This window comes from Oryctolagus cuniculus, chromosome 11 (genome assembly GCF_051225735.1).
Source record: "Oryctolagus cuniculus isolate XC-2025 breed Fujian yellow rabbit chromosome 11, ASM5122573v1, whole genome shotgun sequence".
Taxonomy (NCBI): domain Eukaryota; kingdom Metazoa; phylum Chordata; class Mammalia; order Lagomorpha; family Leporidae; genus Oryctolagus; species Oryctolagus cuniculus.
In genome coordinates, this window is record NC_142877.1 from 59669921 (window position 1) to 59697300 (window position 27380).

A 27380-nucleotide genomic window follows, 5' to 3' on the forward strand; every position below is an offset into this window, starting at 1 on the left:
GCAGTTCTGGGTTCCTGGCTTCAGCCTGGCCCAGCCTTGGCTGTTGTGGCCATTTGGGGAGTGAATCAGTAGATAAAAGATTCCCTCTCTTTCTCCTGCCACTCTGCCATTCAAATAAAGAAAGATGGCAACCTCAGGCTTGAGTGTCACAGCTATGACAACCAACCCTGCTCACCTGCCTTTGTCCTGTGGTGGGAATTTGAGTGTTGAAGCCAGGAAAGTTCAGGGCAAAATGAAACCAGTGTGTCACCCTAAATTAACAAGGTATAAAATATATATCCAAGCTAGCTAGGATCTCAAGATCTATCAAACTACTCTTGGGGTAGAGAGGAAGGGATGGGTTTTGCATCACAATCTGCTTTTGACACAAAACTGAAGGAAACTGTACACTTAAAGTGGATCAATTTTATTGCATATAAATTACACTTCCATGCAGCTGGCCAGGAAAAGCAGCAACAGCTTTCACATCCTTTGGTGCTGGTTCCTGACAGAACTGGGAAGGCGGCGTTCTGATTCACCAGTTCTCATTAATCCTCTCAGAAACATCAACTTCTAAACAGATGTTACACAATAAAAACAGAAGCTTTCAGACACAACAGGGGAGATGTTTGGCTCTCGTAAGTTACCTGGTGTTGGGGCTGGCGTTGTGGTGCAGCAGGTTAAGGCACTGCCTGCAGCTCCAGCATCCTATAACTTAGGGACAATTAGAGACCCAGTTATTCTGCTTCTGATCCAGCTTCCCTGGGAAGGCAGTGGAAGACAGCCTAAGTACTTGGGTCCCTGCCACCCATGTGGGAGACCTGGATGGAGTTTTGGCTCCTGGCCTCAGCATGGCTGACCTGGCTGTTGCGGCCATTTGGGGAGTAAACTAGCAGATGGAAAATCTCTCTCCCCCTCTGTTGCCTTTTTAAATAAATAAATCCTTTTAAAAATTTGCTGCCAATTAGTAACATTTATCAAGTACTCAACTGCACAGTGGGCAGTAAGTCAAGGGCTTTTACATCGTTGCTATCCAAAATGAGGCCCACAGCCCAGCAGCAGGGGAATCACCTGGGAACTGACTAGAAAGCACAACCTCGGGTACTGCTGCCGGATAGCCAGCGCTGCGCTTGAACAAGGCCCTGATGATTCTCGTGTGCGTTAAAGGATGCGGAAACTGCTTTCACTTCTTGTCTGCCTTCACCAAAATCCTGTAATGCAGCATACTCCACAATTATGCTTCTTAAGTTTTTATTAATTCAACCATTATTGACCACCATCTATGTCTAATTAACCTAATATTGGGCTGGCGTTGTGGCACAGTGGGTTAAGCCACCACTTGCAATGCTGGCATCCCCTATCAGGGTGCCAGTTCAAGCCCCAGTTACTCTACTTCTGATCCAGCTTCCTACTAATGCACCTGGGAAGGCAGCAGAGGATGGCTCAAGTGCTTTGAGTCCCTGGCTTCAGCCTGGATCAGACCTGGCTGTTGCAGTCATTTGGGACATGAATCAGAAGATGGAAGATCTGTCACTCTACCTTTCAAATAAATAATTCTTTTTTAAAAATTTATTTACCTAGTAGTTATAGAAGGAAAATGAGAAAAGATGTCATTAGTGTATATTAATCTACATAGTTACACATGGTCTACATTGTTTTTGCTAACTCTTTTTAAAAAATGGACAATGGATTTTCATGTAATCTAAATAAAACAAGTACAGAATTAATACAAATGCTAGAAATAGCCAATACACACACACACACAAAAATGAAAGGTACCAGATATCTACTGCAGAAGCTGGGCATAGACAGAATAAAAATTTTTTCTCCTAATGTGTATTTATGTATTCAAAAGGCAGAGTGAGTAAGCGAGCTTCCGTACACTGCTTCATCCCCTAAATGCCTGCAACAGTCAGGACCGAGGCTGAAGCTAGGAACTGGGAACTCAATCCAGGTCTCCCACGTAGGTGGCAGGGGCCCAAGTACTTCAGCCTCCACCGGCTGCCTCCAAGGGTGTGCCTGAGCAGGGAGCTGACTCCATCCCAGGACTCCAGTATGGGATGTGGGTATCCGGCAGCTTAACCCACTGCATCACAACACCAGGCCCCATCACTGAGGTTTGTATTCTATGCCCCCCACTCCCAATGCTCACCACAGCCCTGCTTCTTCCTCAATTACACAGGGCTCTCTGTGGGTACCCATAGCTGGATCCCTGGGTCTTCCCCCAATCCCAGTGGAGAAACAAGACATACTTTGTGTCACAGAGAGAAAAGAACTAAAGCACAAGCAGAGTAGCTCCTTGGACCAGGAGTAACCTTGTTTTTCTGCTTCTGAGACAGCACAGTGGAACAACTAAGTTACTCCTGCAAGAGTACCTGGTAGAGATCCAGCCCCCTAGGATGCATCCCATCCACGCACAGAAGTGGAAGGGAGATGCAGGATGAGGAGCTGATTAAGAAACACAGGGATGGGGCGGCACTGTGTTGTAGTAGGTTATGACTCCGCCTGTGGTGCCAGCACCCCATACGGGTGCCAGATTGTGTCCCAGCTTCTCTTCTGCTTCACCTCTTTGCTATGGCCTGGGAAAGCAGCAGAGGATGGCCCAAGTACTTGGGCCCCTGCACCCACATGGGAGACCTGGACGAAACTCCTGGCTCCTGGCTTCATCCTGGCCCACCCCTGGCTGTTGCAGTCATCTGGGGAGTCAACCAATGGATGGAAGACACCTTTCTGTTTATTCCTCTAACTCTGCCTCTCAAATAAATAAATTTTTTAAAAGTTATTTTATCTATTTGACAGGCAGAGTTAAAGAGAGAGGTAGAGACAGAGAGAGAGGTCTTTTATCCACTGGTTCACTACCCAGATGGCCGCAACAGCCAGAGCTGTGCCGATCTGAAGCAAGGAGCCAGGAGCTTTTTCTGGGTCTGTCACATGGGTGCAGGGGCCCAAGGACTTGGGCCATCTTCTACTGCTTTCCCGGGCCATAGCAGAGCTGGATTGGAAGAGGAGCAGCCGGGACTAGAACCGGCGCCCATATGGGATGCCAGCGCTTCAGGCCAGGGCATTAACCTGCTGCACCACAGTGCCAGCCCCTAAATAAATAAATTTTTTTTTAAAAGAATATAAAAGAGGAGAGGAGAGGAGAGGAGAGGAGAGGAGAGGAGAGGGGGAGGGGAGGGGAGGGGAGGGGAGGGGAGGGGAGGGGAGGGGAGGGGAGGGGAGGGGAGGGGAGGAAAACAGGGACATCAGCATCATGCAAAACCACTGCATGCGAAGGAGCAAACAGGTATGTATGGCTGATTACCTGTTACCTCAGAGATCAGAACAGGGAAAGCACACATGCAGAAGGAGAGACCACCATGTACTGTCTAAAAAACTTTATTAAAATTGGGATTATTTATAAACTATACAATAAAAATGAAAAAATACAAAAGTTGTTTTTTTTTTCTTACATAAAAGAAGGTGAAAATGAGACCCATGGCAAAGAGCCATCCCTGATAATTTTCTTTCAGACATCTGTGGACATTTATTTTAAATATAAATGACAAATCTTTTATTTAAATAACACTAAGGCGTTACCCACAGGCTAAAATTTCCTATTTCCTTAGCCCTGTTATTTCAACACCAATTCCATAAACACAGAAAGCTGTGGCAACTGCAGGAGCTAACAGCTGAGTGCTGCTCTCGCTGTAGGCAAGTCTGGAGAAAGCGGCTTCTCCATCTTCAAGTTATCAAGGGTGTGAACAAGAAAGATGACACACACGGGGTGGCAGGGAGCGTCCAGAGCCCCACATGTGGGCTCTGTGTGATCGATCACTCCCACCCCAGCTACAGCTGCAAGCTGACACTGGCATGGATCTGCTGTTGATTCCCAGCAGGCTCTGGCTCCTGCCATGTAAGGCACCAAGCATCCTTTTCAAAGTAGTAACTGTCTAGAATCCAATTCAACAGCAACCTGAACCCACAGACCAAGTCACCAAAAGACACCTCTGGGTCACACAATTGCACAAGTTCCCCTGGAAAAGAGAAATCAATTCTGTCACATGGAAACGGAAGCAAAAGGCTGGGGTGCGTTTCTCTTGTGCGATGGCTATTTCATCTGTTACGTGCCTTCACTGCCTACAGCACTGAGGGCACAGTAAATCTGTCAAGCTGTCCTCTCCTTGGTCCTGACAAAATCCTTGCATTTCAGTATAGGTATTATCTCGTATGTCAGATCTGACTCCACAGGAATACTACAAGGGCATTTCACTTTCTTTCTTCTTACTTCATCTTTCATTGCTCAGTTCAGAGGAGAGTCCCGAGTACGCGGCTAGGAGCCATTTTTCTGCAGGCATCCCTCTGAGCCCATCTTTTCTCCTGCAACAATAGTAAGGTTGACGGCAACTACATAACCCCCTTGTGGGCGGCTCTTAGGAGCTGGGTGCCGACCCGGCTTATCTGGGCCGGCTCATTTATCAAACCACTGTCCCCTGTGCCAAGTGGGAACGAGGCTGAAGGGAGCAGTCAGTGAAGAGAGGGCTGGCCCAAGAGAGGGATGCACTAACACAGGATGGAACAGAAGGGGTCCAAAGAGCTTTCAGCAGCCAAATTCCCTTTGTAACAGACACAAAAGTCATGAGGGGGCAGGGGAGAGACAGGAGAGAAATTATCTGGTTTTGATAGGAGGCAGTGGTGGGCAGAATTTACTAGAAGGAATCAAAGTTGATAATTTCCCCGGTTTTCAGCCCTGTGTCTTTAGTTCCCTGCAAGCAATGTGAGGGGGGAAGTAAGAGGGACCTGCTTGGGGCCAGGTGCCTCCTGGCGTCTCATTAATGGGAGCTGGGGGTGGGAACAGGAGAGGAGATAGATTTCCAATGCTGATGAGACCCTGAGTCCTGGAGCCAATTTACGGCTTGATACTTGCCAAGCAAGACGCTGACATGGCGGCAGACATGGCTCCGATGTCCAGCTCACCTCCCCCCATCCCGTCAATCCCTGCTGATGAGATGGGTCTGAGAGCTGAGGCTGTGCTGAAATTGCAAGAGCTGTAACCGCCTGAGAAAATTAAACGGGAGCTTCAAGTAGTGACCGAGCCAGCAGCCTAAGTGGTCGGGAGGAGGACGAGAGCCGCTCCACAGGCTTCCAGCCCGGCAGTCTCCGGGCAGCGGGAGCTCCGAAGCACGTGGGCAGAGGCGTGCGGCAGGCAGGCCGAGGACATGTGGCTCACCAAGGTGGCCCGGCCTTCACTGTCTGAGGGCCTATCCTGCCGCGGGCCACACTCTCATCTCCACTGTCTGCAGCTTGGTCCTCTAACCTCCACGCTGGGAGGAATGTGATCACACCAAGTTCAAACACAGAGAAAAAACCTGGTGTTGAGACGGCAACTGTCTCTCACAAGGCATTTACTAAACCCAGAGACGACACTTTCCCTGCTTCACAGCTTCTCACAGAAATGACAGCAAAGGCATCCCAGGGCTGAGCTACCACCCCTGAAGCAGCCCCCTGGGGAAGGCACCAAGTCTCCAGGGAGTCCTGAGACCACATACACAGCTCAATGATTTTTTTCAAATCTACTCATATTCACATATGCAAAGTCCTGATCTCTATAAACAGAGTGAAGAATAGTCAGAGACTTTAATAGTTCTTTGTATCAGAGTAAAATTTTACCCTGTACATAATTCACAAAGGTATAAAGGTTTCCCAATACAAAGTCCCGCCACTTTCACTCCTATCATTTGCCTAGATACTGCTCACTCTCCATTTCTGACCATATTGTCTCTGCTATCAACTGAGGTAGTTGTCGCTTTGGGACAGTTTAAGGCTGTGGGAAACACTAGTGGAAACCATCAACCAGCCAGAAGTCTGCGCTAAATGGCATATGAAAGAGTCACTACAGCTTTCAAAACAAAATCACCTGCTCACTGCACGGTCACAGCAGCCCCCGCATCCAAGTCTATGCACCTGCCATGACGCCCATCTTCCTAGCTGAAGCAGTGACAGCCAGTTTCAAACTTTGAGGGTGAAGAGCACAAAGAAAAGACCCAAGCAAATGACTGATACATAAGAATGTGCTCCCTCATAGAGCACACTGCTGGGCGATAAGGGTATTTCACAGTGGCAAAAGAATCTAGAACTAACGCCACTGTCATTAAAGGCAGCATGGACCTCTGGTCAGAAACAGCCTGCGAGCCAGTGTGACAAGTTCACAGGAAAACGTGTCCACTCCTCAAGAGAACCTGGAGGTCTCTGCTGGCAGCACCCGCTGTGGTAGTCCCACAGCTGCCAGCTGCACATAGCAACCTTGCCATAGAGGCTGACAACTCACAGACAAGCCAGATCCCGGGGAGAACAGGTGTCAGCAACGTCTGAAAGGAATGAGTACACAAAGGAGGGGCAAAGGAAACAGAGACACTTTCTTGATTTCCATGGGATCCAACGGCAGGAAAAATGGAAAACCTGCAAAAAGCATGGGAGCCCCTACACAACACTGTCTCCCAGCTGGCAGGGGAGATGTCCTAAGGCGAGGGAAGGGGCTGAAGAGAGGAAGCGTTGAGTTGAGCACAGCGCGCAGCTTGGGGAACAGTCCTGCCTGCAGGGGCACAGCGGGCCGCAGAGAGCGGGCAGGGAGGAGCACCAATGTTCTAAGATGCAGTCGCAAGTCGGATATAATAAAATCCCGAGACCTCCCCGCCAGACGAAGCTCTAGGCCTGTTCCTAAAGGCAAGCAGGACTTAGAAGCTCCTCTGTCTGAGAATTCACCCTCGTGCGGCTTCCTATAACCTGCATTCACACACAGGTACCGGCCTGTGGGGCTTGTCACGCTGGAGCACTTGCTGGCTCTGGAACATGAGTGTGTTATATTTTTTTAAAAACATATTCACTTTAAAAATAAGACAGACAAAAATTCATTTTCCTCTCCAAACAGCCAATTCAAGGATTATGTCAGTCACTGAAATGAGAGAAGGAAAGGAGGCTGAGACGCGTGTGCTCCCTCTGGGAGGTGCACTCCACGGTGGGCAAGCACGGCTGCTCCTGGAGGGCCACCTGCAGCGCCAGGACCGAGTGGCTGAATCAGCCTTCAGGGCGCTAGGGTGCTGTGCCGGCCGTGGCCAGCCAACTGCTCGGGAACACAGAGCAGGCTGACAGCTTCCTCCCACGGAGGCAAACCAGCATGGCGTTCATGGTCTTCCCCATCATCTGTCCTTAGGGATCCCACAGACAGACCACCACTGCCTGCACAGGGAGACCTGCAGGTCTCTCATTTTAGTGGGAACCTCTGCACATGACCTCACCCACTCTCAAAGGAGTGCAAGAACCACATGGCACAGGCAACACGAACCACTGAGGCTCCTGCGGGTGTACACAAATCACCATGCGCCACCTAGGTCAGGAAGCTGTTCTGTGTGAGAGCGGGCCACTGGGGCTCTGGGTTCTCCCCCTCCTCCTCAGAGGACGCCTCCTCATCCTGGGCAATGATGCTCCCCAATCCGTACTCCTGCTCGTGCACGGACACTTCATTTGGCGTGAGGTGGAAAGAGCCCTCCACGAAGTCAGCAAATCTGGAAAAGAAAAGAGAATGCTCATTAAGAATCTGCACTCTGTCCTTTCTGCTTTCCTTCCAAATAAAAACAAAGTGAACTGTTTAGTGTCCTCGCAGCTCCAATCATATGAAGTCTAGCCAAGATCCCTGTCCTTAACCTGGCAGGGAAGTAAACTAAAGCAAGAACGCAGGAGGAAAGGAAGGCTGGGCTCACGGGCCACCCCTGCACCTCCACCCTGCTTACCAAGCACCAACCTACCCTCTCAGCCACCGAGGTGCTAAGGTTCCCTTAGTCACCACAATTCCGATAAGAGAAGATTAAGGTGCACAACAGTTAGTCAAGTTTACAGCCCTATGCACTTTATGCGATCAGGATTCCAAATAGAAGCTTCAAATATTCATTGCTACAATTGCTCCCAACTGAAAAAGGAAAACTCAGAGAGCAGTGCAAATCTTTCAGAGGGGAATTGTATATGGCGTCTTCCCACCTCCATGTTATAATCAAAACTAGAGTAGATGGTTCCTTGAGGAAGCAGGAAAACAAAGGCCATGATCCATGCCTGTCTAGAAGTGTGACCTCTGGTAGAACTCAAGGTCATGGCCATCCCGAAAGAGGCGTGGCATCTCTGACCAAGGACTTGCCTTTTTGGAGACTGGATTCGAGAAATAGTCTTCCAAGCAGAGCAGTCTGGACTGTTACAAAACTCTCGAAGCTCCTCTAAAGCCTTTCGCGTCTCCACCTCTCCTTGTATCCGATACTCTTCTTCTGTCAGGAGACGAGGGGGCACAGGCTTTTCTGTGGCCTTACACATCTTTCTGTGCTCACCAAAATAACATCATGAATCATTAATCAGTAATCTACATGCATGCTTAGCTCCAGCTCTTTTCAGTGGGACAAACACACAGCAGGCAGCCTGAATATCAACAGCCATCACTCCCACCTTTCTTCCACAGACATCTTTAGTTATAATGGACTTCTGACACATGAGACTGAGGGATGAGTCTGAGTAGTCAATGTGACTCACTGACGTGAAATGGTGCACTTACTTCACAATACGTGACAAGCAAATACTCATTTTCCAATAAATGGAAACACAAGAAAAGAACGGGACAAGAATGTGTTCCACTGACCTGGCCCCCCAAACTGAAATGATCACTTTTACTATCTACAAGAAAATAACCATTAACAACCTCAGAAGCTATGACCATTCCATACTTACTGTTGCATGCTGTGAATTACAGCTTACAGTAAGACTAGGACCTCGGAGCAATCTGAGAGCCAAGGTGAAAGAATCTAAAAGCAGGTGAGGAGCTGGTGTTGCAAGGCTAGTGCTGCGGCACAGAGAGTTGAGTCCCCACTTGCCACGCTGGCATCCCATACTGGAATGCCAATTCAAGTCCTGGCTGTTCTGTTTCCAAATGAGCTCCCTGCTAATGCACTGGGGAACAGTGAATGATGGCCCGAGTACTTGCACCCTTGCCACCCATATAGGAGGCCTGGATGATGTTCCTGCTCCTGGTTTCAGCCTAGTCCAACCCTGGCTGTTGTTGTCACTTGCGAAGTGAATCAGAAGATGGAAGAGCTCAAGATCTTGAGATCTCTCTCTCTCTTCCACTTTCTTTGAGGCTCCTTCAAATGCAATCTTAAAAAAAAAAAAAGAGAAATTCCAACCAGGTGACCTGAAGCATGGGGTATAGAGTGATATAATTTGCACCACCTAGTGGCAACAGGAACACATGACACTTTACTGGATGTTTTTATTTTACAGAAAACGACTAGAATAAAAACTTTAAGATGCCTACAGAGTCTAAAAAAGAAAAACGGACTTGGGAAGAAACAAAAGCAGAAGCATAACACAATGACTTGCCATTAACAAAGAGACTACCAGGTCAAAGCCTCTGTTATCTGTTTGCTGCAAACCGCATTCCCACAGTGCACAGGTCAATACCAACAAGCTACACTGCCTTTCAGTCACCTGTAGGTGATGTACAGCCACTGAACAGGGTACTCCAGGTTCTTTGTACACAGCGCAGCGACGATGAGAGCGAGGGCAATGTGTGGGATCTGGATGCCAGCGTACATGAAACACAGGCCCAGCAGCTGCAAGGCCCAGGTGAGCAGGTTGATACTCCTCTCGTTCTCCAAGGGCCCGTACTTGTAACACACTGCAAAACTCAAGAATCCAACTGTCAGGACGTAGCCTGTAAGAAAAATCACCAGAAGACATTTGTTTTCTAGACCTGCCTGGTACAAGTAATTTGCGTCAAGAGCAGTGGGAAATTCACTATACAGTTCATCTACTGAACCAGTAACAAGACTGTGACTCAATTATCACAATTTTTTCATCATTAGGATGGAAACACAGACACAAATACACACACACACACACACACACACACACGGCTTTTTTCTATCCCTTCTGCTGTCTCAAGTTTATTTGGTTTAAATAAAGCATGAAAGCTGCATGTTAGGGACTGGCATTGTGGTTTAGAGGTTAAGCTGCTGCATGCAATACTGGCATCCATATCGGAGCACTGGTCGGGGTCCCTGCTGCTCCACTTCCAATCCAGGTCCCTGCTAATGTGCCTGGGAAGGCAGCAAGAGATGGCCCAAGTACTTGGGCCCCTGCCATCCACATGGGAGATAAGGATGGAGTTCTGGGCTCCTGGCTTTGGCTTGGCCCAGCCCTAGCTGTTGTAACCATCTGCGGAGTGAATCAACAGATGAAAGATCTCTTCTGTCTCTCCCTCTCTCTCTGTTGTTCTGCCTTTCAAACAAATACTGTAAAATAAATAAGCAAAATCCAAATTCAGAAGGGGCCAGCTAGTTAAATCACAACTGTGAAGCCGGCATCCTATTACCAGAGTGCTGGTTCCAGTTCTGGTTATTCTGCCTCCCACTAATAATTCTGGAAAAGCAGATGATGGCTCAGGTACCTGGGCCCCTGTGATCCATGTGGGAGACCAGAATGGAGTTGCTGGCTACTAGCTTCAGTCTAAACCAGATCTGGCTGTTGCAGCCTTTTGGGAAATGAACCAGTGAATGGAAGATTTCTCTCACTCTCTGTCTCTCCCTCAATAAATAAATAATCTTTTTTTAAGGAAAAAAAAATCCAAAGGGACCAGCACTGTGGTGTAGCAGGTAAAGCCACCACCTGCATTGCTGGCATCCCATATGGCACTGGTTCAAGTCCTGGTTGCTCCACTTCTGATTTGGTGCTATGGCCCAAGGAAGACAGTCCAAGTCCTTGGGGCTATGCGCCCACATGGGAGACCCAGAAGAAGCTCCTGGCTCCTGGCTAAGGATCGGCCCAGCTCTGGCTATTGTGGCCATTTGGGGAGTGAACCACTAGATGGAAGATCAATATCTCGGCCGGCGCCGCGGCTCACTAGGCTAATCCTCCGCCTTGCGGCGCCGGCACACTGGGTTCTAGTCCCGGTTGGGACGACAGATTCTGTCCCGGTTGCCCCTCTTCCAGGCCAGCTCTCTGCTGTGGCCAGGGAGTGCAGTGGAGGATGGCCCAGTGCTTGGGCCCTGCACCCCATGGGAGACCAGGAGAAGCACCTGGCTCCTGCCATCGGATCAGCGCAGTGCGCTGGCTGCAGCGCGCCGGCCGCTGCGGCCATTGGAGTGTGAACCAACGGCAAAGGAAGACCTTTCTCTCTTTCTCTCTCTCTCACTGTTCACTCTGCCTGTCAAAAAAAAAAAAAAAAAAAAAAAAAGATCAATATCTCTTTCTCTGTGTGTGCCTCTGCTTCTCTGTAACTCTTCCTTTCAAATAAAATAAAATAATCTTTAAAAAAAAAAAGCAAAAAACAAAAAACAGGGCTGGTGCCAGCATCCCACATGGGTACCAGTTCGGGTCTCAGCTGCTCCACTTCTGATCCAGCTCCCTGCTAATGGCCTGGAAAAGCAGCAGAAGATGGCCCAATTGCTTCAGCCCCCAGCCCCATATGGGAGACCCAAAAGAAGCTCCTGGCTCCTAGCTTCAGAATGGCCAAGTTTGGGAAGTCAACCAGCTGATGGAAGACCTTCTTTCTCTCTTTCTCTAAATCTGCCTCTCAAATAAATAAATAAATCTTTTTTTAAAAAATCCAAATTAAGCCGGCGCCGTGGCTCAATAGGCTAATCCTCCACCTTGCGGTGCCGGCACACCAGGTTCTAGTCCCGGTTGGGGCGCCGGATTCTGTCCCGGTTGCCCCTCTTCCAGGCCAGCTCTCTGCTATGGCCAGGGAATGCAGTGGAGGATGGCCCAGGTGCTTGGGCCCTGCACCCCATGGGAGACCAGGAAAAGCACCTGGATCCTGGCTCCTGCCATCGGATCAGCGCGGTGCGCCGGCTGCAGCGGCGGCCATTGGAGGGTGAACCAACGGCAAAAGGAAGACCTTTCTCTCTGTCTCTCTCTCTCACTGTCCACTCTGCCTATCAAAAATTTCAAAAAAATAAAAATAAAAAATTTTTTTTCAAAAAAAAAATTTTTTCAAAAAAAAAAAATCCAAATTAATTCCCTCTCAAAGGATAGATCAAGGGTTACTAATATACATGACCAAAGGATTATTACTTTATAGATCAGATTCACTGCATAGTCCTCTACTGAAGATCAAGTGTATTTAAAACATGATTACCCTGGCAAAGTCAATGTACACCTTTTCAGAAAGTCACTCACTGGGTAGAAAGGAGCATATCCACATATCTTCTCATTAGCAGCAGCATCGTAACTTATAGGAAGTTGATCATTGTAGAGGAGTTAGAAATATGTATGAAATTACGATTTGTAAGAGTTGATGAAATGATATAACTATTAACTCCTGTAAACAGGCAGTATCTTCCCACTTCAAATGAATAATCATAGAAATCGGCTGGCAGCACCAGCAACACTTACCTAAGAGGTACTGCCAGTAACAGCTCCAGATCGCTTGTAAATTTTTAAAAACTAGTTGAATGAGGTACAGAGAAAAGGACCAGCCTCCCACCAGGATGACGTAAATGGGACTTTTCTAAAACAGAGTAGAAGTGAAAGCAAAAAGTTACAACAGGCTTTCCACACATAAAAGCAGCAAAATGGAACTATGATTAAAAAAAAATTCAACCTACTCAAAATGAACAAAAAGCATATCTCCAAAAGATATCCTTTCTATTTAAAATGGCACAGCTTGCCAGGAACACTGGGAAGATGAGATGCTAAGTAACTTAGAAGCCTGGCTATGTAATTAGAAGACAGGAAGGTGGCTTCAATATCTCACTGAGCAAAAGATTTGCAATAAAAAGAGAGAGCTTGTATGGAGGTAGCCAGGGTCCAAGTTCAGCATGGAAAGTACCTTTCTAAATCAGGGAACGCCATTAATGCAAATGTTCAGTTTTCTTAGAGTACCCAGGAAAAGTCCTTCAGCTCCTCAAGCTCATCTTACCCACTCACAAGGATTCTACTACTTACCTTGGGCATAAACTTGGACAGCATGAAAATGATGATCAGTAGAGAGGCCACAATTCCCACACTCATCCCAGTGGAATAGTAGAAAATTTGACTTCTGCAGAGAAGGAATTTATTTCATGACTGTATGTATAAATTTCACATATGGCAGTGCTAACATGAGGACAAATAATCCAGCTAAATTTTTTTTAACTTTTATTTACTTATGTTCATTTACTTGAAAAGCAAAAAGACAAAGAGAGAAAAAAAACCTTCCATCCTCTGGGTCACTCCCCAAATGTCTGTAACAGCCCAGGCTGAGTCAAACTGAGGCCAGGAGCCCAGAACTCACGTGGATGGCAGAGGCTCCTTCATTTATGCTATCACCTGCTGCCTCCCAGGGTCCACATCAGAAGCAGAGATGGGATACGAACCCAACCACTCTGGTATGGGATGCAGGTATCTTTTTTTCTTTTTTTTAAAGATTTATTTTATTTATTTGAAAGTCAGAGTTACACAGAGATGTAGAGACAGAGAGAGAGGTCTTCCATCTGCTGGTTCACTCCCCAGCGGGCTGCAATGGCCGGAGCTGTGCCGATCTGAAGCCAGGAGCCAGGAGCCAGGAGCTCCTTCCAGGTCTCCCAAGTGGGTGCAGGAGTCCAAGCACTTGGGCCATCTTTCCCAGCCCATAGCAGAGAGCTGGATCGGAAGTGGAGCAGCAGGACCAGAACCAGCGCCCATATGGGATGCTGGCACTTCAGGCCAGGGCTTTAACCCGCTGCACCACAGCACTGGCCCAAGGGATGCAGGTATCTTTTTTTTTTTTTTTTTTTTTTTTGACAGGCAGAGTGGACAGTGAGAGAGAGAGAGACAGAGAGAAAGGTCTTCCTTTACCGTTGGTTCACCCTCCAATGGCTGCCATGGCTGGCGCATCGTGCTGATCCGAAGCCAGGAGCCAGGTGCTTCTCCTGGTCTCCCATGGGGTGCAGGGCCCAAGGACTTGGGCCATTCTCCACTGCACTCCCAGGCCACAGCAGAGAGCTGGCCTGGAAGAGGGGCAACCGGGACAGAATCCGGCGCCCCGACCGGGACTAGAACCCGGTGTGCCGGCGCCGCAAGGCAGAGGATTAGCCTACTGAGCCGCAGCGCCGGCTGCACTTGTAGTTTCTATGCTACAAGTCAGGCAGAGTGTGGGGAGCCTTGCTGACCTACCTGCTCAGCAGGTCTCCACAGAAAAACAGCATAAGTCCAAGGAGGAAAACGAGGAAGAGTTTTGGGTCAAATCCTGAAATAAAGATTTGTGCTTAACAGGGGATCCAAACAGCCTGAAAGCATTACAGAATAAAAGACAACATTGGCATTGGTCAGCTACAGAAAAATAAATGCAAACAGCTTGCCTAAGCAGCAACGGAAGTTACATACAAAGCCTCAGAACCCCCCCAAAGAGAAAGTATAATTAGGTCTCTGTATAACCCGTACTTTCCTGAAGATCTTATTTTTATCTTAGCTACCAAGGCTAAGGCTAAAAGAAACAGCTTTACTGTGGACCAAGCCACAGAACCATCAGCACTTCAGGCAATCGCCCACAAGGGGTCTCTGCCACTCTGGCTTTCAAACCTTAAGTCCCACACAAGCACAGAATTCACCCAATTTGCCTAGAACTTGGGTTTGGGGCCTTGTGCTGTTGTTCTCCAACTGGCTGCTTTCCTTGCCTAACAATACCACCTACTTCCCTTCACTACACAGCACTATGCTGCACAGCCTACACAGCAACACAGCTCACCCAGGCCCGGGGGCCCGAGCAGAGGCCCCTCAGCAGCATACCAGACACTCCTACAGACTTCACATTCAACAGCTCTCGTCTAGGGGAGGCCCACAAACAGAACAGGGGCAAGAGGGATCAGCAGATGTAGGAGATCGAAACCACAGGCCAATCCAATACAACCCGGGAACCGAGGAGTCCTCGGAGAATTGGCAGAACACAATTTATTTTGTAGTAAAACCCAAAAATAGTTCTACTCACAACATCCCAGGACCCTGCAGCGTCACCATGGAAGCCAACAGGATCTACCTCCTCTCAAACTTCCTCAGGGACCTTCAGAGAAAACTCTTCCCAGCTTCACTGAGTCAGCCTTCAGCTGCAGTGGCCCGGCATCTTCACTTATGGTTCCACAAAATTCTCCTTCTACTTTGTGAAGTATTATATTCCATTTTACCTTTCTTTGGTTTTTATTATTTAATCTCTCATGTCTTCAAATAAAGGCTTGTACACATTGGGACATCGACCTCTGGAAGTATCCAGCAGGCAGGAACCACACTGATTTACTCTAACAGCACTGGGCACAGCGGCTCAGGGCCACTGGCAGTATTAGGAATGCAGGTCTTCACAATTCTCGCCTAGGAGGTTCTGGGATTGACCCGAGGTGGAGTGCCAAGTACAGGCCTAAAGGCTCTGGAGTGGGGTGGCGTCTCCATGAGCTGTTTAAACAGGGTTATAATCAGAACCAAAATGGAGCTGTCCTAGGCTGACTTCTCTGCCTCACTAATTATACCCTCCAAAGCTCAGTCCCTTCTCACTACAGAATCCTAAGAAAAACAGAGGTGAGACTTACTCCGCATCACAACGACACTGTACTCGGTGTCCTTCTCTATAATCTCAACCTTGAGGCAGGTTTTTGTGCTGTACAGACCCACGTTAACATAGGTGTCATTCAATTTCTCTTTTAAAAAGGAGGAAAAAAAGTTCCAGATACTGAACTGCTCTAGCTCCTTTAGTTTCTCTTCACTGTCCACCGGGGTGACTCGTATCAATTTGGAACTATTTACTCGGATCTGTAACACAAGGAAAATCAGGACGAGAAAGAAAAAAGGTAGGGATTTTAAACTTTCACAAATGCAATTAAACACACATACACAAAAACAGCTAAAGTAGTTAACAGCGCCAGTTCCCACAAAAGCACATGTGGACAGGTAGCACCCAAAGCCAGCACTTGAAGCCAGACCAGGCAACCCACACTGCACAAGGTACAGAGTGGCAGGGATGGAACGTCTTCCAACTAACACGGTCTGAATCTGCTGTGAGGCCAGAACACATGGGGGAAAAGACTTCCATGCTGGAAGAGTTATCAATACAGCTCTTTATGAGAGACAACACAAAGCAAGGGTCTAGAATATTAAGAAAATTGCCAGTCATAAACAGCCCCAGAAAACTGAAAATGTTCCCCATAATGGCAGGCTGAGAAGTTCAACCCATTGTTGGTTATAATGTGTCCCAGATGCAGTGTGGTTTTTATATCAGACAATAAAAAAGAGAAAATTAAAAAAAAAAAACAACCACGAAGCCCAGCCTTCTGTTTCTGCTGTGAACAAACAGCCGAATCCGTGCCGACACTTAGCAGCAGCAGCAGCAGCATTTCTAAGAGGGCTCATTTTGTTCAATCACTATTACAGCCAGGCGGCTTGCCAGCATTAGGAAAGAAACGAGTGCAAAGTCTTTCTAGCAGGGGAACCTTCAACTCAGGGGCTCATGAAAGACCTCATGGAGAATCAAACAGCACAGCAGCAGCAAGGCCAAAGAGTTTACACCCTGACAGTGGCCATGCGAGTTTCCAGCCCGAAGGACTCGGGTCTTGAGAAAGAAAGGTAGGGGTGTGTGTGTGTGCGTGCGTGTGTGTGTGTGTGTATGAAAGTGTGCAAGAAAGAAAAGCAAGCAGCTTCCTTAGGAAAAGGAAGGACGTTTATCTCAGGGTCCAAGTATTGTAAGCTACATAAGGAGCTGGAGGAGGGAGGCACACAAAGTTGGCACAAATGCTTATGGATGGGAACATAATTTAGGGTACTCTCAACACTAACGAGGTTGTTAACAATACTTTTTAAAAAGCTGTATGTATGGGGAAGGAGAAGTAACAAAGTACTCACTAATCACAGACAGACAGCGCACAGGAGCAGTCCCTCCACTGGGGACTTCAAATTCTTACCTGTATCCGTGTCCATATGTCATGCCATTTTGGGATAAGCACATTTTTATAACAGAATTGTTGGCAGGCATTCAGAGTATAAACTTGGGATTCCTGCAGCATGATCACATTGACATCAATTCCAGCTTTATGCAAAGAAAGGAAACAAGAATTAAGCATAACATAACATAACAGCCTAATAATTGTAACTCATTTCATAAAAAGAATTAACTTGGCTACCTTCTGAAGCTTGGGATTAAAATGTCAGCCAGGGGGCAGCGCTGTGGCGTAGCAGGTGAACCCACTGCCTACAGTGCCAGCATCCCATATGGGTGCCAGTTAGAGTCCTGGCTGCTCCACTTCTGATCTGGCTCTCTGCTATGGCCTGGGAAAGCAGTGGAGGATGGCCCAAGTCCTTGGGCCCCTGCATGGGAGACCAGGAAGAAGCTCTTGGCTCCTGGCTTTGGATCAGCGCAGCTCTGGCTCGGGCCATTGTGGCCAACTGGGGAGTGAACCAGCAGATGGAAGATCTCTCTCTGCCTCTCCATCTCTCTGTGTAACTATGACATTCAAATAAATACATAAATCTTTAAAAAAAAATGTCAGCAAGGGTGGTGAAGAGGGAAAAACTGGGTAGAAGAATAAGGCAGAGCCTTATTTCTAACAAGTTTTATTATTTAAATAACACAAATAGACATTAACTGATAAGTGTTAAGTGTTTATTAAGACAGATAGTATGCTGTGTGTTTCATTGAACCCTCCCAACAATGCTATAAGATAGGCATTCTTATAAACCCTGTTTAACAAACAAGGAAACTGATGGTTAAGAAACATCAAGGAGGGGCTGGTGCCATGGCTCACTTGATTAATCCTCCACCTGCGGTGCCGGCATCTCATATGGGCACCAGGTTCTAGTCCTGGTTGCTCCTCTTCCAGTCCAGCTCTCTGCTGTGGCTCAGGAGGGCAGTGGAGGATGGCCCAGGTGCTTTGGCACCTGCACCCCATGGGAGACGAGGAGGAGGCACCTGGCTCCTGGCTTCAGATCGGCATATCGCCGGCTGTGGTGGCCATTTGGGGAGTGAACCAATGGAAGGAAGACCTTTCTCTCTGTCTCTCCCTCTCACTGTCTAACTCTACCTGTCAAAAAAAAAAAAAGAAAAAAGAAAAAAGAAACATCAAGGAGGGACTGACGCTGTGGTGTACTAGGTTATGCCTCCACCTGCAGCAGCATCCCACACAGGTACCTGTTCATGTCCCGCCTGCTCCTTTTCCAACCCAGCTCTCTGCTTATGGCCTGGGAAAGGAGGGGAAGATGCCCCAAGTGCCTGGGCCCCTGTACCCATGTGGGAGATCTGGAAGATGCCCCTGGGTTTGGACCAGCCCCACTCTGGTCACTGCAGCCATTTGGGGAGCGAACCAGTGGATGGAAGACCTTTCTCTCTGTCTCTTCCTCTCTGTGTAACTCTCTCTCAAATAAATAAATAAATCTTTTTGACAGGCAGAGTGGACAGAGAGAGACAGAAAGGTCTTCCTTTGCCGTTGGTTCACCCCCCAATGGCCGCTGCGGCCGGTGCACCGTGCTGATCCACAGCCAGGAGCCAGGTGTTTCTCCTGGTCTCCCTTGCAGGTGCAGGGCCCAAGCACTTGGGCCAACCTCCACTGCACTCCCGGGCCACAGCAGAGAGCTGGACTGGAAGAGGAGCAACCGGGACAGAATCCAGTGCCCCGACTGGGACTAGAACCCGGGGTGCCGGCGCCGCAGGCGGAGGATTAGCCTATTGAGGCATGGCGCCAGCCAAAAAAAGAATATTCTAAGAAAAAAAAAGAATAAATAAACATGAAGGAATCTGCCCACAGCTATATAACCAATAAATAGCCTGAGGCTCACACCAAGGTCTGACTGGAGAAAGCTGTCTCAGATAAGGTCCACTAACGTCACCCCATCTATGGACTTTCTCTATTCCTCTCCTTAGCAAGATGAACAGAATTACCAACATGTTTTATATATAGTACTTTAGGGGGGATACTAAAATATTCCAGAGTCGCTTTCTTCCAGCTATTCTGTTTCATCTCACATTTGAACAGCAGCCAACATGATATGCAGCCCCTCTGATTTTCCAAACGCTCTCCCCGTTGTATTCAGTCTCTGCTAAATCAAAGTTTAAAAGTGACTGCTCCTCAATTTCTTCCCACCCATGTTTATCCAAGCTACTTTTTAAAATATAAAACTTAAATAACTTCTTTCTTGAGTTCTATATTGTGCTTACCAACTAATAAAAGACTACTTTAAGTGGAAATTTAGTGTAAGGATGGCCAGATTTAAATAAACCAAAAAAGCAAAAAAACTTCAAACCAATCCCCAAAAGCCAAAGTAACATGCACAAAGGCACTGATGTCCACCAGTCCAAAATGGTTTTAGGGGAAGCTAATTCTAATTTTGAAGTTAAATTTGGTCTTAAATCTAAATGGAAGAACAATTATAAAGTGTAAAAGAAAACACAGGTATAAATCTTCAAGATATTAGGAAATAGTTTCTTAGCCACAACACAAAAGCATGAACAACCAAAGGAAAAATAGGCAACGTGGACTTTTGTACATCCAAGGACACTCTGAAAAAAGTGAAAAGACAACCCACAACACAAGAGGTAAATGCTTACAACTCACACATCTGATAAGGGTCTAGTATCCAGAATATAGAAAGAACTATTACAACTCAACAATAACCCAATTTTTAAAATGGGTAAAGGAAGAACCTACACAGACATTTCTCAGAAGGAAATACACAAATGGTCAATAAGCACATGGAAAGAGGCTCAATGCCATTAGTCCCAGGGAAATACAAATCAAAACTTCAGTGAAACAGCTCTTCCTATCCAGTAGGAAGGCTCTTCTAATAAGGACACTAACAGCTATTGATGGGGACATGGAGAAGCCCTCACACATCACTGATGGGGAGGTAAGATGCTGCAGGCTCTTGGGAAAAGTTTGATAGTTCCTCAAAAAGCTAAACATTCCACTCATAGGGACACACCTAGGACAGCTGAACACACATACTCACACAGAAACCCAGGTAGTTCAGAGCCATATGATCCACAACAATCCAAAATGGGATCCAACGCCCAACAGCCAGAGTGGACAAGCAAACTGTGGCACAGCCACACAATGGGTATTATTCAGCCATACAAGCACTGAAGCACTGGCAGCCAGGAAGATCCCTACCAACAACACTACAGAGTAAAAGAAGCCAGACCGAAAAAAAAAAAAAAAAAAAAAGCGCCAGATACTTAAAGCACGTAGCATAGTGATTCCACTTACAAATATCCAGAATAGGCAAACCCAGACAGAAAGCAGACTAATTGTCAAGGGCCAGGAGAAGAGGGGAACGGTACACAGGGTTTCATTCTGGAGTCTTCAAAACACCCTGGAATCAGGTGTGATACTGGCACAAGCTTGTAAATACACTAAAAACTGTTGAAGTGTGAGTTTTACAGTTTGTGAATTACATCTTTTTAAAAATTAGGTCTTGATCTACTGTCAGTTTCTCACTAGGGTTCAATCCAATAGTAATCTGTATTTCCTACAAACTTGTCTTTCATATAAACTGAAACTTTTTCAAAGTCCTGTTGACCTTCATCTCCCAACAAGCCCACAGAATACCCACTTGCACATGTGGGTCAGAGTTCATTTTCTGGGACTGGTGTTGTGGCACAGCGGGTTAAACCACTGCTTGCAAACCTGGAATCCCGTATTATAGCACTGGTTGGAGACTAGGCTGCTTTGCTTCTGATCCAGCTCCCTGCTAACGTGGTGAGGAAGCAGCAGGTAATAACTCAAGTACTTGGACCCCTGCTGCCTGTATGGGAGACCAGGATGGAGTTCCTGGCTTTGGCCTGGACCAGTCCCAGCCATTGCGATCATCTGGAGAGTGAACCAGTGGATGGAAGATCTCTCTTTCTCTGTGTCTCTCCCTCTCTCTCTGTCACTCTGTCAATCTTTTTTTTAAAAAAATTTATTTTCTTCTGGAGAGTGAGCAGTAAGGTTATATGAAACTTAAAAATTCACTGAGGGCCGGCGCCGCGGCTCACTAGGCTAATCCTCCACCTAGCGGCGCCGGCACACCGGGTTCTAGTCCTGGTCAGGGCGCCGGATTCTGTCCAGGTTGCCCCTCTTCCAGGCCAGCTCTCTGCTGTGGCCCAGGAGTGCAGTGGAGGATGGCCCAGGTACTTGGGCCCTGTACCCCATGGGAGACCAGGAAAAGCACCTGGCTCCTGGCTCCTGCCATCGGATCAGCGCGGTGCGCCAGCCGCAGCGCGCCGGCCGCGGCGGCCATGGAGGGTGAACCAACGGCAAAAGGAAGACCTTTCTCTCTGTCTCTCTCTCTCACTGTCCACTCTGCCTGTCAAAAATTAAAAAAAAAATAAAAAAAAAATAAAATAAAAAAATTCACTGAGGCCAGGGCACAGCAGGTTAACGCCCTGGCCTTGAGCACCAGCATTCCATATGGGTCGCGGTTCAAGACGCGGCTGCTCCACTTCCAATCCAGCTCTCTGCTATGGCCTGGGTAAGCAGTAGAAGACAGCCTAAGTGCTTGGGCCCCTGCACCCACGTGGGAGACCAGGAAGAAGCTCCTGGCCGTGGATCGGCGCACCTCCGGCCATTGCGGCCAGTTGGGGAGTGAACCAGCGGATGGAAGACCTCTTTCTCTCACTCTCTGCTTCTTTGTGTAACTCTTTCAAATAAATAAAAAAAATTGAGGCCTACAAAAACATTGAGAAGTTTTAAATTTATTTGAAAGTCAGAATTAGAGAGAGAGAGGCAGAGACAAAAATCTTCCACCTGCTGGTTCACTCCCCAGATGGCTGCAATTGTAAGTGCTGAGCCAGGTGGAAGCCAGAAGCCAGGAGCTTCATCTCAGTCTCTCAACGTGGGTTGCAGGAACTCAAGTACTTGGGACATCTTGTGCTGCTTTTCCCAGGCCATTAGCAGGATAGGAAGTAGAGCAGCTAGGACTCAAACTGGCACCTATAAGGGATGCTGGTGTCTCAGAGGGCAGCTTCACCCGCTACCCCAAAACACTGTCCCAGGGAACTATTTTATTTAAGTTGGACAAGAACCTATCACTTTCTTAAAACAATATCCAGTCTGTTTATACAACCCCAAGCAGAAATTCACACCCATCAAAACAAAATGAAGGATTCACACTTATTAACACCTTCTCCCCTACAATGCCAAATAATATAACACTGCATCTTTTAAAATGCTCATTATTTTCAAGATCTGTCAATAGCAAAGACCATTCAAAAAACTTGGTGTCAAAAAAAGGCATCATGGTTTTAAACTTTAAAATTCTCCAATGGGGCTGGCGCTGCGGCTCACTAGGCTAATCTTCCGCCTAGCGGCGCCGGCACACCGGGTTCTAGTCCCGGTTGGGGCGCTGGATTCTGTCCCGGTTGCCCCTCTTCCAGGCCAGCCCTCTGCTGTGGCCAGGGAGTACAGTGGAGGATGGCCCAGGTGCTTGGGCCCTGCACCCCATGGAAGACCAGGAAAAGCACCTGGCTCCTGGCTCCTGCCATCGGATCAGCGCAGTGCGCCGGCTGCAGCGCGCCAGCCGCGGCGGCCATTGGAGGGTGAACCTTTCTCTCTGTCTCTCTCTCTCACTGTCCACTCTCCCTGTCAAAAAAAAAAAAAATTATCCAATGCCATACATTAAAGAAATACAACTGATTTTTAAGACACAATGTCAGCATTAACACCTTTTAATCTAGTGGCATAGCGGGTAAAGCAGTGCCAGCATCCCATATGGGTGCCGGTTCAAGTCCTGGCTGGTCTACTTCCCATCAAGCTCTCTGCTACGGCCTGGGAAAACAGTAAAAGATGCCCAAGTGCTTGGGCTCCTGCACCCACATGAAGAGACCTGGAAGAAGTCCCTGGCTTCTGGCTTTGGATCGGCCCAGCTTTGGCTGTTGCAGCTATTTGGGGTGTGAACCAGTATACAGAAGATCTCTCTCTCACTCTGCCTCTGCCCCTGCCTCTCTGTAACTGTCTTTCAAATTAAAAAAAAAAAAAAAAAACCAAACAAAAAACTAGTTCTTTCTTTTCCACAGTTCCACAGTACATTCAAGGGAAAGAATCATAAATAAGTAAACAAATAAATAAACATATCCCATTAATGGTAACTTCCTACAAGAATCAGTACATTGGTTAGCTATATCTTTGGAAATATACGGTGGGGGAGGGGGAAACAAATGCCACCTGAGGGGTGGACAGTAATCTGTACAATCACTACTCCAGCTGCAGTTGTGATTTTTGGAAACACAAAACAGGCAGGGCCGGCGCTGTGGCGCAGTGGGTTAATGCCCTGGCTTCGCACAGGCATCCTTCGCACAGGCATCCCATATGGGCACCAGTTTGAGACCCGGCTGCTCCACTTCCAATCCAGCTCTCTGCTATGGCCTGGGAAAGCAGTAGAAGATGGCCTAAGTGCTTGGACCCCTGCACCTGCAGGAACCTCCTGGTTCCTGGCTTCAGATTGGTGCAGCTCCAGCCGTTGTGGCCAACTGAGGAGTGAACCAGAGGATCGAAGACCTCTCTCTCTCTCTCTCTGCCTCTCCCCTCTGTGTAGCTCTGACTTTCAAATAAATAAATCTAAAAAAAAAAAAAAAAAAAAAAAACTAAGCCAAATAACTTTAAATATATACAAACTGTCGGGCCAGCATTCACTACCTGCGATGATGCCAGCATCCCAAATGGGAACCTGGCTGCTTCACTTCGGAGCCAGTTATCTACTGATGTGCCTGAGGAAACAGCAGATGGCCCCAGTGCTTGGGCCCCTGCACCCACGTGGGAGACCAGGAAGAAACTCCTGGCTCCCACCTTTGGCCTGGATCAGCCTCAGCCTTTGAGGCCATTTGGAGAGTGAACCAGCAGACAGAAGATATCTCTCTCCCTCTCTGCCTTTCAAATAAACAAACAAATCTTTTTTAAAAAAAACTGTATTTATCTATACAGCCCAATAACGTCACACTTATTTGTAATCATTATGATCTTTTTATTCAACAACACTGATTTTTTTAACATCTACCAGAAGGTAATGAAAATGGTGCATAGGATGTATAGACTGGAAAGGACCCTAAAAAGCCCTTCTATTCACTTCTGTCAAGAGGTGATTCTGCTCCTATCTTGAAGCCTCCTTAAAACTAGCATCTTAAATCGGTGAGCTGGCTTAGCAGCGAAGGATTACTCAACGGGATGCTGGGACGCTAAAGTCTACTTAGATTCCCATCTCACATCACATCCCAACATGTATTACAAATGAAGGAGTAAAAGGGAAAAAACCTTAAATTTTACCACAAAAAATATACATTCAACTTTGGAGAACTCTTGAAGTGTAAAAACAATAGAAATAAATTAAAGAGTGAAATCGAGTGGCTATAAAAAAAGTACAATTATAAAATTATAATTGTATATTTATAAAATAAAAAGAGGGGTGGGCATTTGGAACAGTAGCTAAGATGCCTGCATCCATATCAGAGTGCCTGGGTTCAAGACTCAGCTCCGCTTTATGGCTCAATATCTGAGTCCCTGCCACCTACATGGGGTGAACTGACTCCCTGGCTCGTGGCTGCTGCCTGGCCCAGTCCTGGCTATTGTGGACATCTAGGGAGTGAACCAATAGATGGGAGATCTCATTTTAAAAAGTGGCAAAACAGGGGCCGGTGCTGTAGCGCAGTAGGTTAAATCCTCCACCTGCAGTGCCAGCATCCCATATTGGAGCTGGTTCGAGTCCCGGCTGCTCCTCTTCCAATCCAGCTCTCTGCTATGGCCTGGAAAAGCAGTGGAAGATGGCCCAAGTCCTTGGGCCGCTGCACCCGCGTGGGAGACCCGGAAGAAGCTCCTGGCTTCGGATCAGCACAACTCTGGCCACTGAGGCCATCTGGGGAGTGAACCAACAGAAAGAAGACCTTCCTGTCTCTCCCTCTCACTGTCTGTAACTCTACCTCTCAAGTGAATAAATAAAATCTTAAAAAAAAAGTGGCAAAACAAATTAAGTTCTTCAATAAATAGGTTATTAAAAATACATATCCTTAATATATAGTTTATACATTTGAAAGTCTACAAAAATCCCAATAAATAATCATAAAGAGACCAAGAAAAAAGACATACACACCCCAAACGTAAGCCTATATGGAGAATTATGATAACTAATAACTTAAAAATGCTCACTCTCACTAATCACACAAGATCTGCAAAGTAAAAGAAAAGATCCTATTCAGTCTATCAGATAAACAAAAAGTCAGCATCCAACACTGCAAAGCACATGGGGCACTAACTCTGACAGCAGTGAAAGCTGGTGTACCTACTCCGGATTTTTAGAATTTTTAAGGATACAAAAATGCATACAAATTGTGGTTATCCACACAATGAAAACTTAGATACACCACAATTATCTCACCAACTATCTAATCCAGAAATATTATATACATAATGCTCCATCCATTCAACGGACTATCAAACAAGTAAAACACGACTGCGAAGAACTTTACATGCCTTTGCTGCAAAAATGAAGTGGGAAAGGGATCTCTGGCAGCGAGTGGTGGCCTGCAGGGAAGAGAACCACATTACTGACACGTTGGAAATATACCCATTCCTCTCCAAAATCTTCAACTAAAAACGCGCAGGGAAAAGACAAGAGCGCACACTCTATGGAAGCCTCTGCACAGCCCCGTGAGGCTGCAGCTTACTCCTTTACACCTAACTGGACTCACACTTGCCAACCGGTCTGAAGCAAACATGCATTCCTTCCTTAATCACGTTTTTCAAAAGCTTCCAACGAGAAGTAAGGGGTACCCGGTGTTCCCTGTGACGTGTAGTGGCCGATCAGGCCACACCGAACCACCACCGCCTGAACTCCTCTCCCCGCTCAGCCGCTGCAGTGCTGGCTTTCCTAGCGGTATTTCCGCGTGTGTTCTCTCGTCTCAGCCCCCACGACCTACAGGCCCATTTTAGAAGTCCACTCCGATAATAAGATAGCCCTTCCAGTGTTGCTGCGGGCCCTGCCTCCGCACCTGCACCGTCCTTATTACCGACGCCCCCACCCCACAACTATTTTCATAAAGCCACTGCGTTTCGGAGCCGGCTCTATGGATGGGACCGGACACCTTAACGCTGCAGCTAAAGATAAGCCTAAGTGACAGTGTGACACAGGCACGTGTGTTCACGAGATAAGATTATTCTCCTGGGTTTCAAACTCCCTCCAGCGGAAGCTTGGGAACCTCGCTTCTCTTTCTGTTGTGAATCTAGAAGGAGGTGTTTCACTAACACAGTGTAAATCCTCAGGACTGCAGCGGGAAAGGCAGGAACCCAACGGCGTTCGCCCGGATGACTGCGTAAGTGGATCCAGCCACGAGTACCTTCGATGCAGAATGGCACTGCTAGCTTTTCCCGAAAACTGGGATGCAAGGGCTCCAGACCCGGTCTACAAGCCTGGCCGGGGCGAGGGTCTGGGGAGACGTCAGCCAGCCGCCGCGCCCGGCGGAGCACACGCTGAGGTGCCGGCTCCTCGGCGGAATGAATGAGGAGCTCCGCCTGGCCCCAATGCTGCTTGCTACTCCTTCCTTGCACCACAGAAACTCGCGGAAGCCTCCGCGGCACGCCGATGCCCCGAGAACCGCATCGCCTCCAGCGCAGGCCTCCCTTCCGGTCTCCGCCGAAAGGCACCCGGCTCCTCCCCGCCCTGAGGAGAGCCCCGACGCCGCCCCAGGGCCCGGGCCCCTCAGCCCTGACTCGCTGACAAGCATCTCTTTCGGCACCAGTCCCGCGGCCCAGAACCGAGCCGCCGCCCCTGAACAGAGAACCGCCCGCATCATTCGGAGATTCCCCACTTTTCCAAAAATAGCCCCCTCGGCACCCGCCCCTTAGGCAGCTGCTGCCCGGGTGGTACCTGAGTCGCTGGCCAAGCAGCAGGAGAGGACCAAGAGCAGCAGCAGTGCCCCACCGCCCCTAGCCCTCCAGTCCCAGAACCCGGGACCAACTGCCAGCGCGACCGCCACTTTCATTCCTCCCGCCGAGCGCCTCAAGCCGCCTCCTTCTCACGTGCCTCTCCCCGGCAACTAACCCCGAATCGGCAGAGCCAGTAGCCAATCAGCTACAAGATCCGCCCCTGCCGGCCAATCGAATGGACGAGACTGCCAGCATTCAACTCTCCCAGGACCTGAGGAGTCCCGCCCCTTAGCAACTGGCCGCGGAGGGCGGGAGAAGCAGCTTTCAGCCTATTAGAAAACGGGGCTTCATCCCGCCCTAACAATGGCGACAGGAAGATCCCGCCTCTAAACAACATGCTTCCGTCTCCAGTTTATTTACAACTAGTGCGATTGACGGGGAGGTTAACCAATAGAAAACCTAGGTCCCCTGGGCCAAACTTGATACAGGCATCGAAACTATCTCAAGTTCCTTCTTTTCTTTTTACCACGACCTTTTTTGTTACAGGAAGCCTGTAACTGAGATCTCTTTATG

General features: G+C 47.8%; 1 protein-coding gene across 5 annotated transcripts; it reads right to left on the minus strand.

Annotated features, from left to right (window-relative positions):
- Positions 1-3341: 3341 nt before the first annotated feature.
- NEMP1 (nuclear envelope integral membrane protein 1) lies at positions 3342-27121 on the minus strand. 5 transcript variants are annotated; one of them, XM_089308565.1, is made up of 10 exons: positions 26809-26953; positions 17730-18005; positions 16890-17014; positions 15525-15744; positions 14125-14197; positions 12937-13030; positions 12385-12499; positions 9478-9703; positions 8144-8317; positions 3342-7520 (listed from the first exon to the last, which is right to left on the minus strand). In XM_089308565.1, the coding sequence occupies exons 3-10, from the start codon at positions 16989-16991 to the stop codon at positions 7343-7345; spliced, it is 1182 nt and encodes a 393-aa protein (XP_089164691.1). In that variant the 5' UTR covers positions 16992-17014; positions 17730-18005; positions 26809-26953; the 3' UTR covers positions 3342-7342. The 5 variants fall into 5 exon arrangements, with proteins under 5 accessions (XP_089164691.1, XP_089164692.1, XP_008272418.2 ...); XM_089308566.1 differs by lacking the exons at positions 17730-18005; positions 26809-26953 and adding an exon at positions 26983-27121; XM_008274196.5 differs by lacking the exon at positions 17730-18005 and having other exon boundaries at positions 26809-27012.
- Positions 27122-27380: the final 259 nt, after the last annotated feature.